The sequence below is a fragment of the Haliotis rubra genome, unplaced genomic scaffold (genome assembly GCF_003918875.1).
Source record: "Haliotis rubra isolate DU_JTF1 unplaced genomic scaffold, ASM391887v1 Scf459, whole genome shotgun sequence".
NCBI lineage: Eukaryota > Metazoa > Mollusca > Gastropoda > Lepetellida > Haliotidae > Haliotis > Haliotis rubra.
Genome location: NW_025767145.1, coordinates 355653 through 368178, shown reverse-complemented (window position 1 = coordinate 368178; position 12526 = coordinate 355653). Strand labels below are relative to the sequence as shown.

The following is a 12526-nucleotide window of genomic DNA, read 5'->3' as shown; positions in this document are numbered from 1 at the left end:
TCTTGGACACTATAGGACGCAAGTTCTATAAATGTTCTACATAGACTGTTATATGTAACTAGAAAAGATATGTATTTTGTTAATAACCCTGCCTTAATAAAATATATAATTTATTACTAAGTAATTGTTGTATTCATCACTGATTAATGGATTAAACGATTACAGACTGGGGAAGTCAATATGCTAAAGTGTGTGCAGTCAACCAGAAATGTTGTTGTTACAAGCTGTGGAAGTTTTGGGATGTGGAAGTTTTGGGAGGATACCGCAGCGCCCACGGTTATCTCCCAATTGACAGACACCCATTTGACAGACACCCAATTGGCAGACACTGAACTAGAAGGTTAATTAGGGTGACACCTACGGGTAAAATGGAACAGTCCACTGTCTAGTCATAGATCGTAGTTAAGTGCACTTGTCCTATATCTTAATATTGTGTGCAAAACATATAACTTCTTTATTCCATATGAAAAACATTTGGGTTCATATTTGTCTTTATTTGATTTATACGATACAACAGTGTCGCAATTTCTAATAGCTAAGTTAATGTTTTCAATATGATGATGCCGACTCCCGTTAGACAAGAAGGTTAAACCGAAATGTTTATGAAAATAAACTGTGTTTATATTGCAGCATTAAAAATTCAAATTACTGTCTTTTCGTCCATCTTTCAAAATAAATAATAAAGCTTCAGATAGTTTCTGTGTTTTTATTTGGACTATTCCATAATAATGTGTAGGTAACAGGTAGTAGATAATCTGTTCACTGAACCGTAAATGTTGTTGTTTTAAGGTGTCTGCGAATTGGCTGTCTGCGTAATGGGAGGATACCGCGACGCCCACTGTTTATCGAGCTGACATGGACCTCAGCTGCCAGGTTAGCTCACGACAGACACTCGTCTAAATCTGAGGCCTCAGATAGCATAGTGTAAATTGCGAAACTTTCGTTACATATCATGCGTAATTCACACGTCGACACGTGAGGGTATCAGTGAGTAACTGTAAAAGCAAACATAACATTGTAAAGCATGGACAATATAAACAACCTTGACCTTGCTTTGAGTCAGCGCGACTGCGCTGAGCTGTAAGTGGGAGCGTCTCGGATGTTTTCAGGCGTTGTTCGTGAAGCTACTTATAGTCAAGGTTGCGCAAGACTACATCCAGATACGATACTGACCTATATAACGTAAGTTACACTGTCTCTGTACATAGCCACTGTATACTTACCATCAAAGGATTTAACACTTCACATATTCAGTAAGTCTTTCATTACGTTCATTTTGATTTGATAAATGTGAGCATCCCTTGCGATATGCGGTACTAACAGCGAAACGATATATGTGTCTGTTTATGTGTTTCTAAAGTGTGTCTAATAGTGACAGGAGAGAAATTATGATGCTACTGTGATAACGTTGTAGGAAAAAAACATTATTTTTTGTATAATAATTACATTTTAAATGTTCACTAATAATGTAACTGATATGAGATACGTAATTAACCCGGAAATATTGCTGCATGTAATTACTATGTGGTGAAAAGGTCACTATACGCAAGATACAAAGATTTCAGTACTTCATGTTAAATTGTATGTGACATGTTCATTGTTAATGACATTATTCATGATGGTTTTACAAATTATCAGCCCAAGCTGAAAATAGGATATGGAGGAGGAGAGCCCCCCGTCGTACACCGACACAATGGCCGCCATTGCTGAGGGGATGCGACACCAAGGGATACAGACGCCGTCCAGCCTCAACCCCGAGGATTTATCCGGAGATTCCTTTGTTGTTATATTTCCTCCATCATCGACCAGCAGGTAAGCAGGGAACAGGTGTGATGATGAGGCGAGCAAAGTTGGGGAAGGGAGGTAACTCCGTGAACTTTCACTATGGGGAATTAGTTTGATGGTAGAGTGACCTGCACGTTTGTTCGTTGTTTGTTTGTTGTTTAATGCCGTTCTCAGCAATATTACACTTAAATTGCGACGGTCTGTAAATCGGTCATGAGCAACGATCTATGCAGTTGGGAGCCTGACTACCCGATCTCGTTTGTCGCCTCTTACGACAAGTATTGGTTACTGAAGACTAATTCTAACCCGGATCGTCACGGGTACCCTCCACGGTGAATAGTTTATTATATTATATATTTTCATGGCTTCAGTACATATCTGGACAAAGCTTCATTAATGATACAAAGACTGTTCCTTAGTAATATTGTTTACATAACTTCTCGTCGGATGAATAAAACAAAACAATTCACTCATAAAACCTAAATGGATAAAGTAACAAAAGTCCACTATGGAAGCCGTCAGTAAAGTCACACTACTACTACTACTACTACTACTACTACTACTACTACTACTACTACTACTACTATAATATTGATCGAAGTGTCCTTGATTTCAATGGTCGGTTTCTAGATGAGTGGATGTTACTCGATTTAGTAACCTTATATGGTTGTCATACGTTGTTGGCGAGCATTAGAACGATGTTTTTCCGTTGTGTTATTATGTTAGGTGTGTGATACTAGTTTCGACCCGTGAAAAATAGAATTGGTCTTCGGAAAGTCATGTTTGTCGTTAGAGGCGACTAACGGGATCTGGTGGTCAGGCTCGCTGACTTGGTTGATTGCGTGGATCGATGTTCATGATGTGAATCACTGGATTGTCTGGTCCAGACTCAATCATTTACAGACCGCCGTCATATAGCTGGAATATTGCTGATAGCGTCGTTAAACAATCGACCAACAATAATGCTTGTTTCATACATTTTGAGACCCGTAAAGGTCCAGGTTAGAATATTGATCTTCAGTAACCCATGCTTGTCGTAAGAGGCGACTAACGGGATCAGGTGGTAAGGCTCGATGACTTGGTTGACACATGTCATCGGTTCCCAATTCCGCAGATCCATGGTCATGTTGTTGATCACTGGATTGTCTGGTCCAGACTCGATTACTTACAGACCGCCGCCATATAGCTGGAATATTGCTGAGTGCGGCGTAAAACTAAACTCACTCACTCATACATTGCGATTTTTATTATACGTACGTTCACTTAACTATCAACTTCTCTTTAAGCTACAGAAGCTTCAGAAGTGGATCATCCATTCAGTCAGTTGATACAAACATACAAGGGCCTCCACCTGCTTACCCAGAGCATACATCTCGAGGAACTCGCAGAACATCAGCAGAACCAGTTTCACATAATACAGAGCCCAGTTTCAGTTTCATTGGTGACCAGCGAACTTCATCACTTGATGCTGATGTTGAGAAAGTGTCTGTTCCAGTATCTCTTCAAGATGCCACCCAGTCACACAGAATGGTTCCACTGCCACAGACCGGAGCCCAGTCAGACCGGAAGTACTTTCCAGGTTTTCCACGCCCATCACCAGCGGCCTCAAACATTCGTGACGACGCCATTTTGTCAGATGGGGCGTCATGGAAACCATTGAAGCACAACCCGTCGTTACCGGGAAGAATCGTTATAGAACAATATGAGCACGTCATCTCAAGTTCCTCCCCCGCTGCCATGGAGATCAGATGGCGTGTTCCTGAAAACGCGACCCACTTCACTGGTTTGATTTACGTGGTTGAGACAAACTGGTCGTCCCACCCACTCCTTTCAGTCACACCGATAACCAAACCGATCGATCGGGAAACAGATGACGACCATTGGGTAGAAATAATAGACACTGCCAAGCCGTTTATTCGCTTGTTTCGAACTCAGTCGATGCTTACGATTGGACATGCCAAATGGGCTCTCAACCAATCAAGTGCAACACACGGTCTGAAAATGTGGTTCCGCGTTCGAGCTGTCGATGGGTACAACAGGCTGCCATCTTGCAAGAAGGGTCCTTGGAGTGAGGAGTTTAAGGTCCACTTCATTGAAACGTAAGTTTGATTATTGCAATATTTCAGCTGTATTAAAGATATTTAATTAGTCGAATCTGGACAAGATGATTGATTGATATTAGCGTTGTAAATGAAGTGTTTGGTCCTTTTTATAGTGAGTGACTGACTGACTGACTGAGTTTGGTTTTACGCCGCTTTTAGCAATATTCCAGCAATATCACGGCGGGGGACACCAGAAATGGGCTTCACTCATTGTACCCATGTGGGGATTCGAACCCGGGTCTTCGGCGTGACGAGCCAACGCTTTAACCACTAGACTACCCCACCGCCCCCCTTTTTATAGTGTGTGAATGTGTGGGTTTGTGCGTGAGTATACCATTTGGGTTTACGCAATATTCCAGCAATATCACCTTAACACCAGAAATGGGCTTCACATATTGTACCATGTGGGGATTCGAACACGCGTGACGAGTGAACGCTTCAGCCAGCTGCAGAAGGCTACCATCTGCTTCACGTTGGTTGGTTGGTTGGTTGGTTTGTTGCTTAACGCCGCACTCAGCAAAATTCCAGCTATATGGCGGCGGTCTGTAAATAATCGAGTCTGAACCAGACAATCCAGTGATCAACAGCATAAGCATCGATAAAGGCAATTGGGATACGATGACATGTGTCAACTAAGTCAGCGAGCCTGACCACCCGATCCCGTTAGCCGCCTCCGGATCTTAACGGGTCTGCCCCACGTCCTGTATGCATACATGAATATTTTATTCCAGTGATTATGAAAGTGTTGTTCCGAACAGGATGCATATTTGTCTTTGGTGTACTAAATGCAGGTTTGTAACCTAACGTTACAACACATTCCCTACGTGTCCCGTATTTTCGTGACTATGACCCATTTTCCGTGTCGTACGTAAGTGGAATCAACTTCCCGTATAATACGTGTCTGATCAACGTAACGCAATACAAGTGACCGTTATCAACTTTAAGGAGTGTTCGTGACTCTGAATAACGTCTGATACGTGTTTGATCATTTGATCGAAGATATATTTACTGTTATCCCAGTAACATAGGGGTTAATTTCATACATTGTGTGTAGCTGATAAAGTTATCGCAGTTAAAATTACTGTTATCCCTTTTACGTACTGTACGTGACTTGGGATTTTATACCTGGTATGTACCTGATAACCTTATTGCCGTTAAAGTTACTGTTATGACAGTTACGTAGTGTACCTAAGTGGGATAAACATTACGCAAGTTACGTAGTTTAAGGCAATTAAACTTTATGTTGCAGGGGCGGCATCACGAAGTCTCAAGAAAACGCATGGAAAAAATCCCAAGAAGCTGCGATGGGAACAAGTGACATATCTAAACAAGACAAAGATGCTGAACCCCTGACATTCGCACTATCCGCATTTTACGCAAAAAACGCACCATCCGCAACAACCGCATCTTCCGCAAAAACCGCACCATCCGCAACAGCCGCATCTTCCAGCTTGTCCACAGATGCGGTTAATATTCACAAGTTAGAGTATTACATACACTCCGATTCACCAACCGAGACGCGAATAACATGGGAAAGACCTTCAAATTCGGGGAAGTTCAGGCGAATGTTTTACGAAATACAATCCATGCAAGAACCACCGCAAAACAAGGGACCTAACGCCACTCGATTTAAACAGTGTGTCTTATCGGAATCATGGAAAACAATAGCAGATACACAGTCGTCTCCCCTTAGACTGTACAAATTCCCGAAGCACGTCTCCATCGGCCGGACAAGATGGGACTTTTCTCCGCACATGGCGCCATATACGTTGTTACTGAGGATCCGTCTTGTCGGGATGATGCGAGATTTTGATGGGGTGAGTGAGGGGCCGTGGTCGGATACCGTGCGTATTCATGTTCAAGCGGAGAAGCCAGTCTCGACTCAATAATGGGGCGTGTTAAAGAACAATGCTATCCCAGCTAACAATTTCATGTTGTCACAACGTTATTCTGTGGACTCCCATTTACGTTGGTCACAACGTTGTGGCCTGACGTTGTGGTACGTCATTTTTACGTCGCCACAAGGTTAAAGTTAGTTCATGCTAACGTATTTAACGTTGTCTTAACGATCTATTTAACGTTAACAGTTTAATAGTTTTCCCAGTAGTGAACAGAACATACGAAACAAAGCAGAGATTCACTTCACTGTTTATTCGTCAATTTGCATGTTGTTTTGGTTCTGTTCTGAAGCTGTAGTTGAACAGTGAAGAAAGAATCTCAAAGTGAAAAAAGTTTTACAGACTATCGTGGCCCAAAGTTATAAGAAACGTTGTTATAACGTTGTGAGGAGCCCAAAGCATCACTTTTCCTGGACGTAAATTTGCAACGTTGTTACTACGTTGTGACATAACGTTATAAAATGACGTAACACTAACGTTGTGTCGTGACGGTACATATCTAAACCTCCCCACAGCGTAGCGAAAACCTGTAGCTGGAATATCAACTGTATAACAAATGCTGATCTCCGCTCATGGGAAGAAAATGTTGCATGTTGGTATGTGTTTGGATCTCCGATGAAAGAGATTACGTACTTGGGCTACAGGGTACATCGTCCACACGGAGAGTAGGTTGTGAACCAAAAGACGTTGAAAGATGATTGGAACCTGATCACGAGCATACTCGCCTTAACATGGCTGAAGTAACTGAAACGCACATAAAATATTCCAGAACGTTCTCCATGACAACATAATTCGCGATTCTACTCATTAGAGTGAGTGTGTGAGTAAGTTAAAATTTGACGTCATATCGGCAATATTTCAGCCAGATTGTGATGTAATCATTAGGAGAGTGGTGATGTCACTGAGAATCACACGGGTCGGAGTTCGAATCTCAAAAGGAATTATTTACGTATTCTCTTGATTTAGATGAGTTAGATGGAAACAGATGCGTTTGTTTTGAGTCTTAACGTATTTACATGGCCAGGACTAAAACCCTCCAAGTATCAAATATAGAATATATTCATTGTATCTCTGAGTTGAATTAAACTATGTTTCTGTTTTACTTGTAATTACCTCAAAATAACTGTCCGTTTTAACTGAAACGATACAGGTATTTGATTATTTTATGTTTTTGTATGTAATTTGTTTTCCTTGATCTTTCATTCTACACACTATATATCTGTTATAAAGCCAAATATTTGTTTTATTTATGTCATTGTTTTGATATTCCAACGAGGGGAGGATCTCATAAGTGAGTGTGTATGGTTTTACACCGCTTTTAGCAATATCCCAGCAATATCACGCCGGGGGACACCCGAAATGGGCTTCAGACATTGTACCCATGTTGGAATCGAACCCGGGTCTTCGGCGTTACGAACGAACGCTTAAAACCCCGCCGTGATGTTGCTGGAATTGTTGCTTAACACGGCGTAAAACCTCACTCACACACTCACTCTATCCAATTCAGGGGCAGGGGTGGTCCTGTCGTCACCTCAGTTTTCTCAGTTGCGTCCCTTTGATGCACCAGAAACCTATGATGGTGGGTTCCCGGTTTCCCCCCATTATGATTTAGTTTCTTCAACACCATACCCGTGTTTGTTGGTTTCACCGAAGTGGTGAACGACTGAGACCTGAATCACATCGGACGTTCATCTCCCATTTAACCGATACGCCGTGACACCTAAAGCCTGTAGTCAAATGAAAGATCGTTATTTGATCAGTTGTAAAAATATTCCAAAACCACATCATGCAAATCGGAAGATATCTGTTTGGTAGTATATTATACAGGCATATGCAACCTCTATATAATCTTAACAACAAAGAAATATTTATGAGGGTATACATGCAGTGGTGTTAAGGTGTGGTGTGGTGAGGTGAAATTGGGTTTAACGTCGTGCTTGGAAATATTTCGCTCATATGACGACGTGCATGCGTGTGTATGTGTATGTGCGGCTGCTTGTACTAGACCAGACTGAACTGGTTTTATAGTGCTAGCCAACTGAGATACCATGCCGCAGTGAAGAGGGTGGAGTGAATACCCCACTCAGACACATTATACTGACTCCGAGCCGACCAGTCCTTGTTGCGCCAGGCAGGGACCAACAAGTACCATATTTTAACGTCTTTAGGTATGACGCGGTCGGGGATTGAACCCGCGACCTTCCGCTCTCCGGGCCGACGTTCTAACCACTACACCACGGAGGCAGTCGCAATGGTGTTGAGAGACACCGCGGTGTCATGGTGAATGCCCTGAGATAGGCTGTTTACCAGACAGACTTCCAATAAGTAGCGTCCTGGCTCAGTCATGGCCATCTCTTCAAAAAATGACCTGAAAATATTAGGGGAGATGTCTCGTGCTCGAGGGTACTAGTTTCAGACTGGTGGGTACCATTCCAGACGTCTCTATGTAAATATTTTGAAAAGTTTAAAAACTGACCAAAAGGATCATCTTGATGTCTCATAGATGAAATTGTTTAACTATCTATAGGGTATAGATAAAATCTTCCGTTCAAATGTTTTTCCCATTGAAGCTAGGGACGGGTAGGCCAGTGGCTAGAGTGTTCGCAGTCTATCTGTCGCTGTAAAAGCCCCGTGTTAACCTTTTCGAGGCTGCACGATTACCTGTTCTGGTAAGCGACCCTCTGATTGGTCGGGTGAAAGGTCTTTCTGATGTGTCCTGTTATAGATTGCCCTCAGATCTTTATTTAGCCGGCATCGAGAACTATATATGATCTGATTTTAATGAGATTGCCAGTACTACTGCCACTACGATTACCACTTCCACCACCTGCTCCTGCTACTACTACTACTAGTTTTACAACTACTCCTTCTCCTCCTCCTGCTACTGCTACTGCTACTGCTACTGCTACTGCTACTACTACTACTACTGCTACTACTACTACTGCTACTGCTACTGCTACTGCTACTGCTACTGCTACTGCTAGTGCTACTGCTACTGCTACTGCTACTGCTACTGCTACTGCCACTACTACTACTGCTACTAGTACTACTACTACTACTACTACTACTACTACTGCTGCTGCTACTGCTGCTGCTGCTGCTGCTGCTGCTACTACTACTACTACTGCCACTGCTGCTACTGCTGCTGCTACTACTGCTGCTGCTACTGCTACTACTGCTGCTGCTGCTACTGCTACTGCTACTGCTGCTACTGCTACTGCTGCTACTGCTACTGCTGCTGCCTGCCACTGCTACTACTGCTGCTGCTGCTGCTGCTGCTGCTACTACTGCTGCTGCTGCTACTGCTGCTGCTGCTGCTACTACTGCTGCTACTGCTGCTGCTACTGCCACTGCACACTACCACTGCTGCCACTGCTACTACTACTACACTGCTACTGCTACTGCTGCTACTGCTGCTACTGCTGCTGCTGCTGCTACTGCTACTGCTACTGCTACTGCCACTGCCTACTACTGCTAATAGTACTACTACTGCTGCTACCACTGCTACTGCTGCTACTGCCTACTGCTACTGCTACTGCCACTACTACTACTACTACGGGACCGTTCATAATTTATGGCTAGGGGTGGGTCTGGTGGCGATGATTTTAAGGGATGGATGTGTTACCCATTTTGTTCTAGGTGGGGTGTAGGGGTGTGTGTGTGATAAATTTTGTACATGACATGCGGGGATGGATGTGGTATTGCTGTTTTTGTTGCTGGTGCTACTACTACTACTGTAACATTGTTACTACTACCACCGCGACCGCTGCTACTGCTGCTACTGCTACTGCTACTACTACTACTACTACTGCTACTACTACTACTACTACTACCAACACTGTCGCCGCTGCCACTACCAGTACTGCAATAATGCTGTAACTGCTACCACCGCGACCGCTGCTACCGCTGCTGCTGCTACTACTACTTCTACTGCTACTACTACTACTGCTACTGCTACTGCTACTGCTACTACTACTACTACTACTACTGCTACTACTACTACTACTACTACTGCTACTACTACTACTATCACTGCTACTACTACTACTACTACTACTGCTGCTACTACTACTACTACTGCTACTACTACTACTACTACTACTACTGCTACCACCGCCTGTAGTTACTAAGAAGAAAGACCAGTGTAGACCCTTTCTAAAACAAATATGTTCAAATCAGTTTAAGATGATAGGATTATCTTTGATTCACATAATGTTCGGATTCATTTTGCTAACTTCTTCAAAAGGATTTTTCTAGTTACATAGTTATATATGCATAAGATGTAACGGCAGGTGAAGCGCATTTCAGAACGCTGAGATAATAAACTAAACAATTACTAAGAATTCGATTAACTTTACACACATATGTATTGTGCTCTTCAAACATTCTAAATGTTCAACAAACGAAAACCAAACATGCTTCCCCCAAACAAATTAAAACCTGCAACCTCACTGTAAACTTCTGTACCGACCTCTGTTGATAATCATGATAAACCTACGCGAATTGTACACGTTTTAGACACTTTAAGATTTAGAATAGCCAGCCTGCTATTACTGCTGACACACAGACCATCTTTAAATTAACTTCATTGAATTCTCTGGAATGCGCCGAGTCTCACAATAGCGACTAACACGCCCGGCGTCAAGAATTCATTCCGTCAACAAAACTGGATACTTTAACTGCTTCAATTGCTTTACAAGGGATCGTAAATTAGGAAAAAGGTCTTAAGGGTTGATAAGAGTTCCGTAATTTATAGCTCCGTAGTTCATATCGATAAAGAGCCATTCACAAGGCCACGCCCACGTAGTATAAACATGGCCCCGTTAATGTGTCCGAGCAAAGAGCAGATTGTTACTGAATCTATAAGTGTGTTTATACACTAGATAAATACATGCAGCTGTATGATTGGTTAACATGGACATGGATTACTTACAAGGATGAGTATGTATATACAAAGGGGATTAATGGATAAGGTGGACGGCGATATATCATTCGTTTAGTCAAGTGGTGTTTTTTCCTCTAGATTGGTGTGGTCGATAATCGCGACGGTCGGGTGTGTGAGTATGGTTTTACGTCGCAATACTTTAGCAATATCACGACGGGGGACATCAGATATAGGCTTAACACATTGTACCCATGCGGGGAATCGAACCCGGGTCTAAAGCGAACACTTTAACCACTAGGCTACCGTACCGCCCCCGCGGCGTTCGAACTACGGTGAGTCCTATGTCTCGCGTTACAAGGATTCATAAAGTTTCTTTACTCATGTGACTATTTGTTAGGGGTAGAAATGAGACTTGAATGCAAATCGAGTGCACACTGATCCATTAACAGCGATAATGATGTAGCGCTTTGACCATGAGTTTCATCATCATCATCACCATCATCATCATTACCATCACCAACATGATGATGATCATTATCATCATTACCACCACCACCACCGTCGGCGTCGTCGTCATCATCATCATCATTATCATCATCATCATCATCATCATTACCACCAGCACCACCGTCGTCGTCGTCAACATCATACTTGTTTGTGAATTATTTTGTAATTATTGTCAATCTGGGGCTTTTGGTTATCTTTGAAACTTTTAAAGAATATTGTGTTGTTGCTTTTACTCCACTGTAATATTCAGGGCATTGATCGAATTCCACATTCATTATTAAACCACAGGGACATTACTGAACGTATTGTATTGAATTAATTGAATGAATTGAATTTATTAAATGTAAAACCGTCTATAGTATATATCAAAATTACCGGGAATGTATTAAGAACATTGCTTAATTGTGATATTTATCTCAAAGCAATATTTGTAAGTGTTTGATTGTATACCATACGGGATATAAGTTAATATTTCATTACAATGTAAGTAATTTCCGATTGTATACGTTCTTAAGGATGTTTGAGTCAACACAACATCTTCTATGGTTTTGTCAAACGGAAAATGATTTGTTTCTTTGAAATATTTGCTGTCATGTACGAGTTTTAGATATTGCTAAAATTACCAAAACAATACAATGGAAATATGTCAAGTATATCGGGGGTTATCGTCACCAAATTAGGTTCTATACGAGAATAGATCCTCTTCTTTGCGTTCCTGTAGTTACTCTTCCTGGATACTGTACATGTGCATTTTAAATACACCTACACACTATGTTTAAAGTTCAAATCCATTAAAGACACATTATTAATGCAATGTGCGTATATCGCTATACATTTAACGAAAAGTCTGATATTTCAACTCCGTGCGTACGGGATTACATTAACGAAAGTATGGAAAGGTGTACATGACAAAACTGGTGAAACGTAAGTTCCTTTGTAAGTTCAATGAAAGCGAAGGCGTATTAGTAGAATAGGTCCCAATTAACCAACGCTGGGTCCGGTTTAACAAAGCGATCGTAGCGCTAAAATGATCGTTACTGCGTATACGTAAAAACAAGTTTACGACAGTCGTAGCGTTACGGTAGCTTTGTGAAACCGGCCCCTGGTCGTATCCATTGACTAAATGGATCGGGTGGCGAGTGAGTGAGTGAGTGAGTTTAGTTTTACGCCGCACTCAGCAATATTCCAGCTATATGGCGGCGGTCTGTAAATAATCGAGCCTGGACCAGACAATCCAGTGATCAACAGCATGAGCATCGATCTGCGCAATTGGGAACCGATGACATGTGTCAACCAAGTCATCGAGCCTGACCACCCGATCCCGATAGTCGCCTTTTACGACAAGCATA

At 42.1% G+C, this 12526-nt stretch overlaps 1 protein-coding gene across 4 annotated transcripts; it reads left to right on the top strand.

Annotated features, from left to right (window-relative positions):
- The first annotated feature begins 835 nt into the window (after positions 1-835).
- LOC124290154 lies at positions 836-6744 on the top strand. Of its 4 annotated transcripts, none has more exons than XM_046726849.1 (4): positions 836-873; positions 1639-1812; positions 3072-3884; positions 5137-6744. In XM_046726849.1, exons 2-4 carry the CDS (start codon positions 1658-1660, stop codon positions 5774-5776), a joined length of 1608 nt encoding a protein of 535 aa, XP_046582805.1. In that variant the 5' UTR covers positions 836-873; positions 1639-1657; the 3' UTR covers positions 5777-6744. The 4 variants fall into 4 exon arrangements, with proteins under 4 accessions (XP_046582805.1, XP_046582804.1, XP_046582806.1 ...); XM_046726848.1 differs by lacking the exon at positions 836-873 and adding an exon at positions 1077-1182; XM_046726850.1 differs by lacking the exon at positions 836-873 and adding an exon at positions 1137-1253 and having other exon boundaries at positions 3078-3884.
- Positions 6745-12526: the final 5782 nt, after the last annotated feature.

Bases quoted from the DNA above. Each gene is read 5' to 3' on its own strand.
- LOC124290154 (XM_046726849.1), top strand. From the start codon at position 1,658: ATGGAGGAGGAGAGCCCCCCGTCGTACACCGACACAATGGCCGCCATT. The intron at 1,813-3,071 runs GTAAGCAGGGAA...CTTCTCTTTAAG, and splicing joins CCTCCATCATCGACCAGCAG to CTACAGAAGCTTCAGAAGTG. The intron at 3,885-5,136 runs GTAAGTTTGATT...TTTATGTTGCAG, and splicing joins AAGGTCCACTTCATTGAAAC to GGGCGGCATCACGAAGTCTC.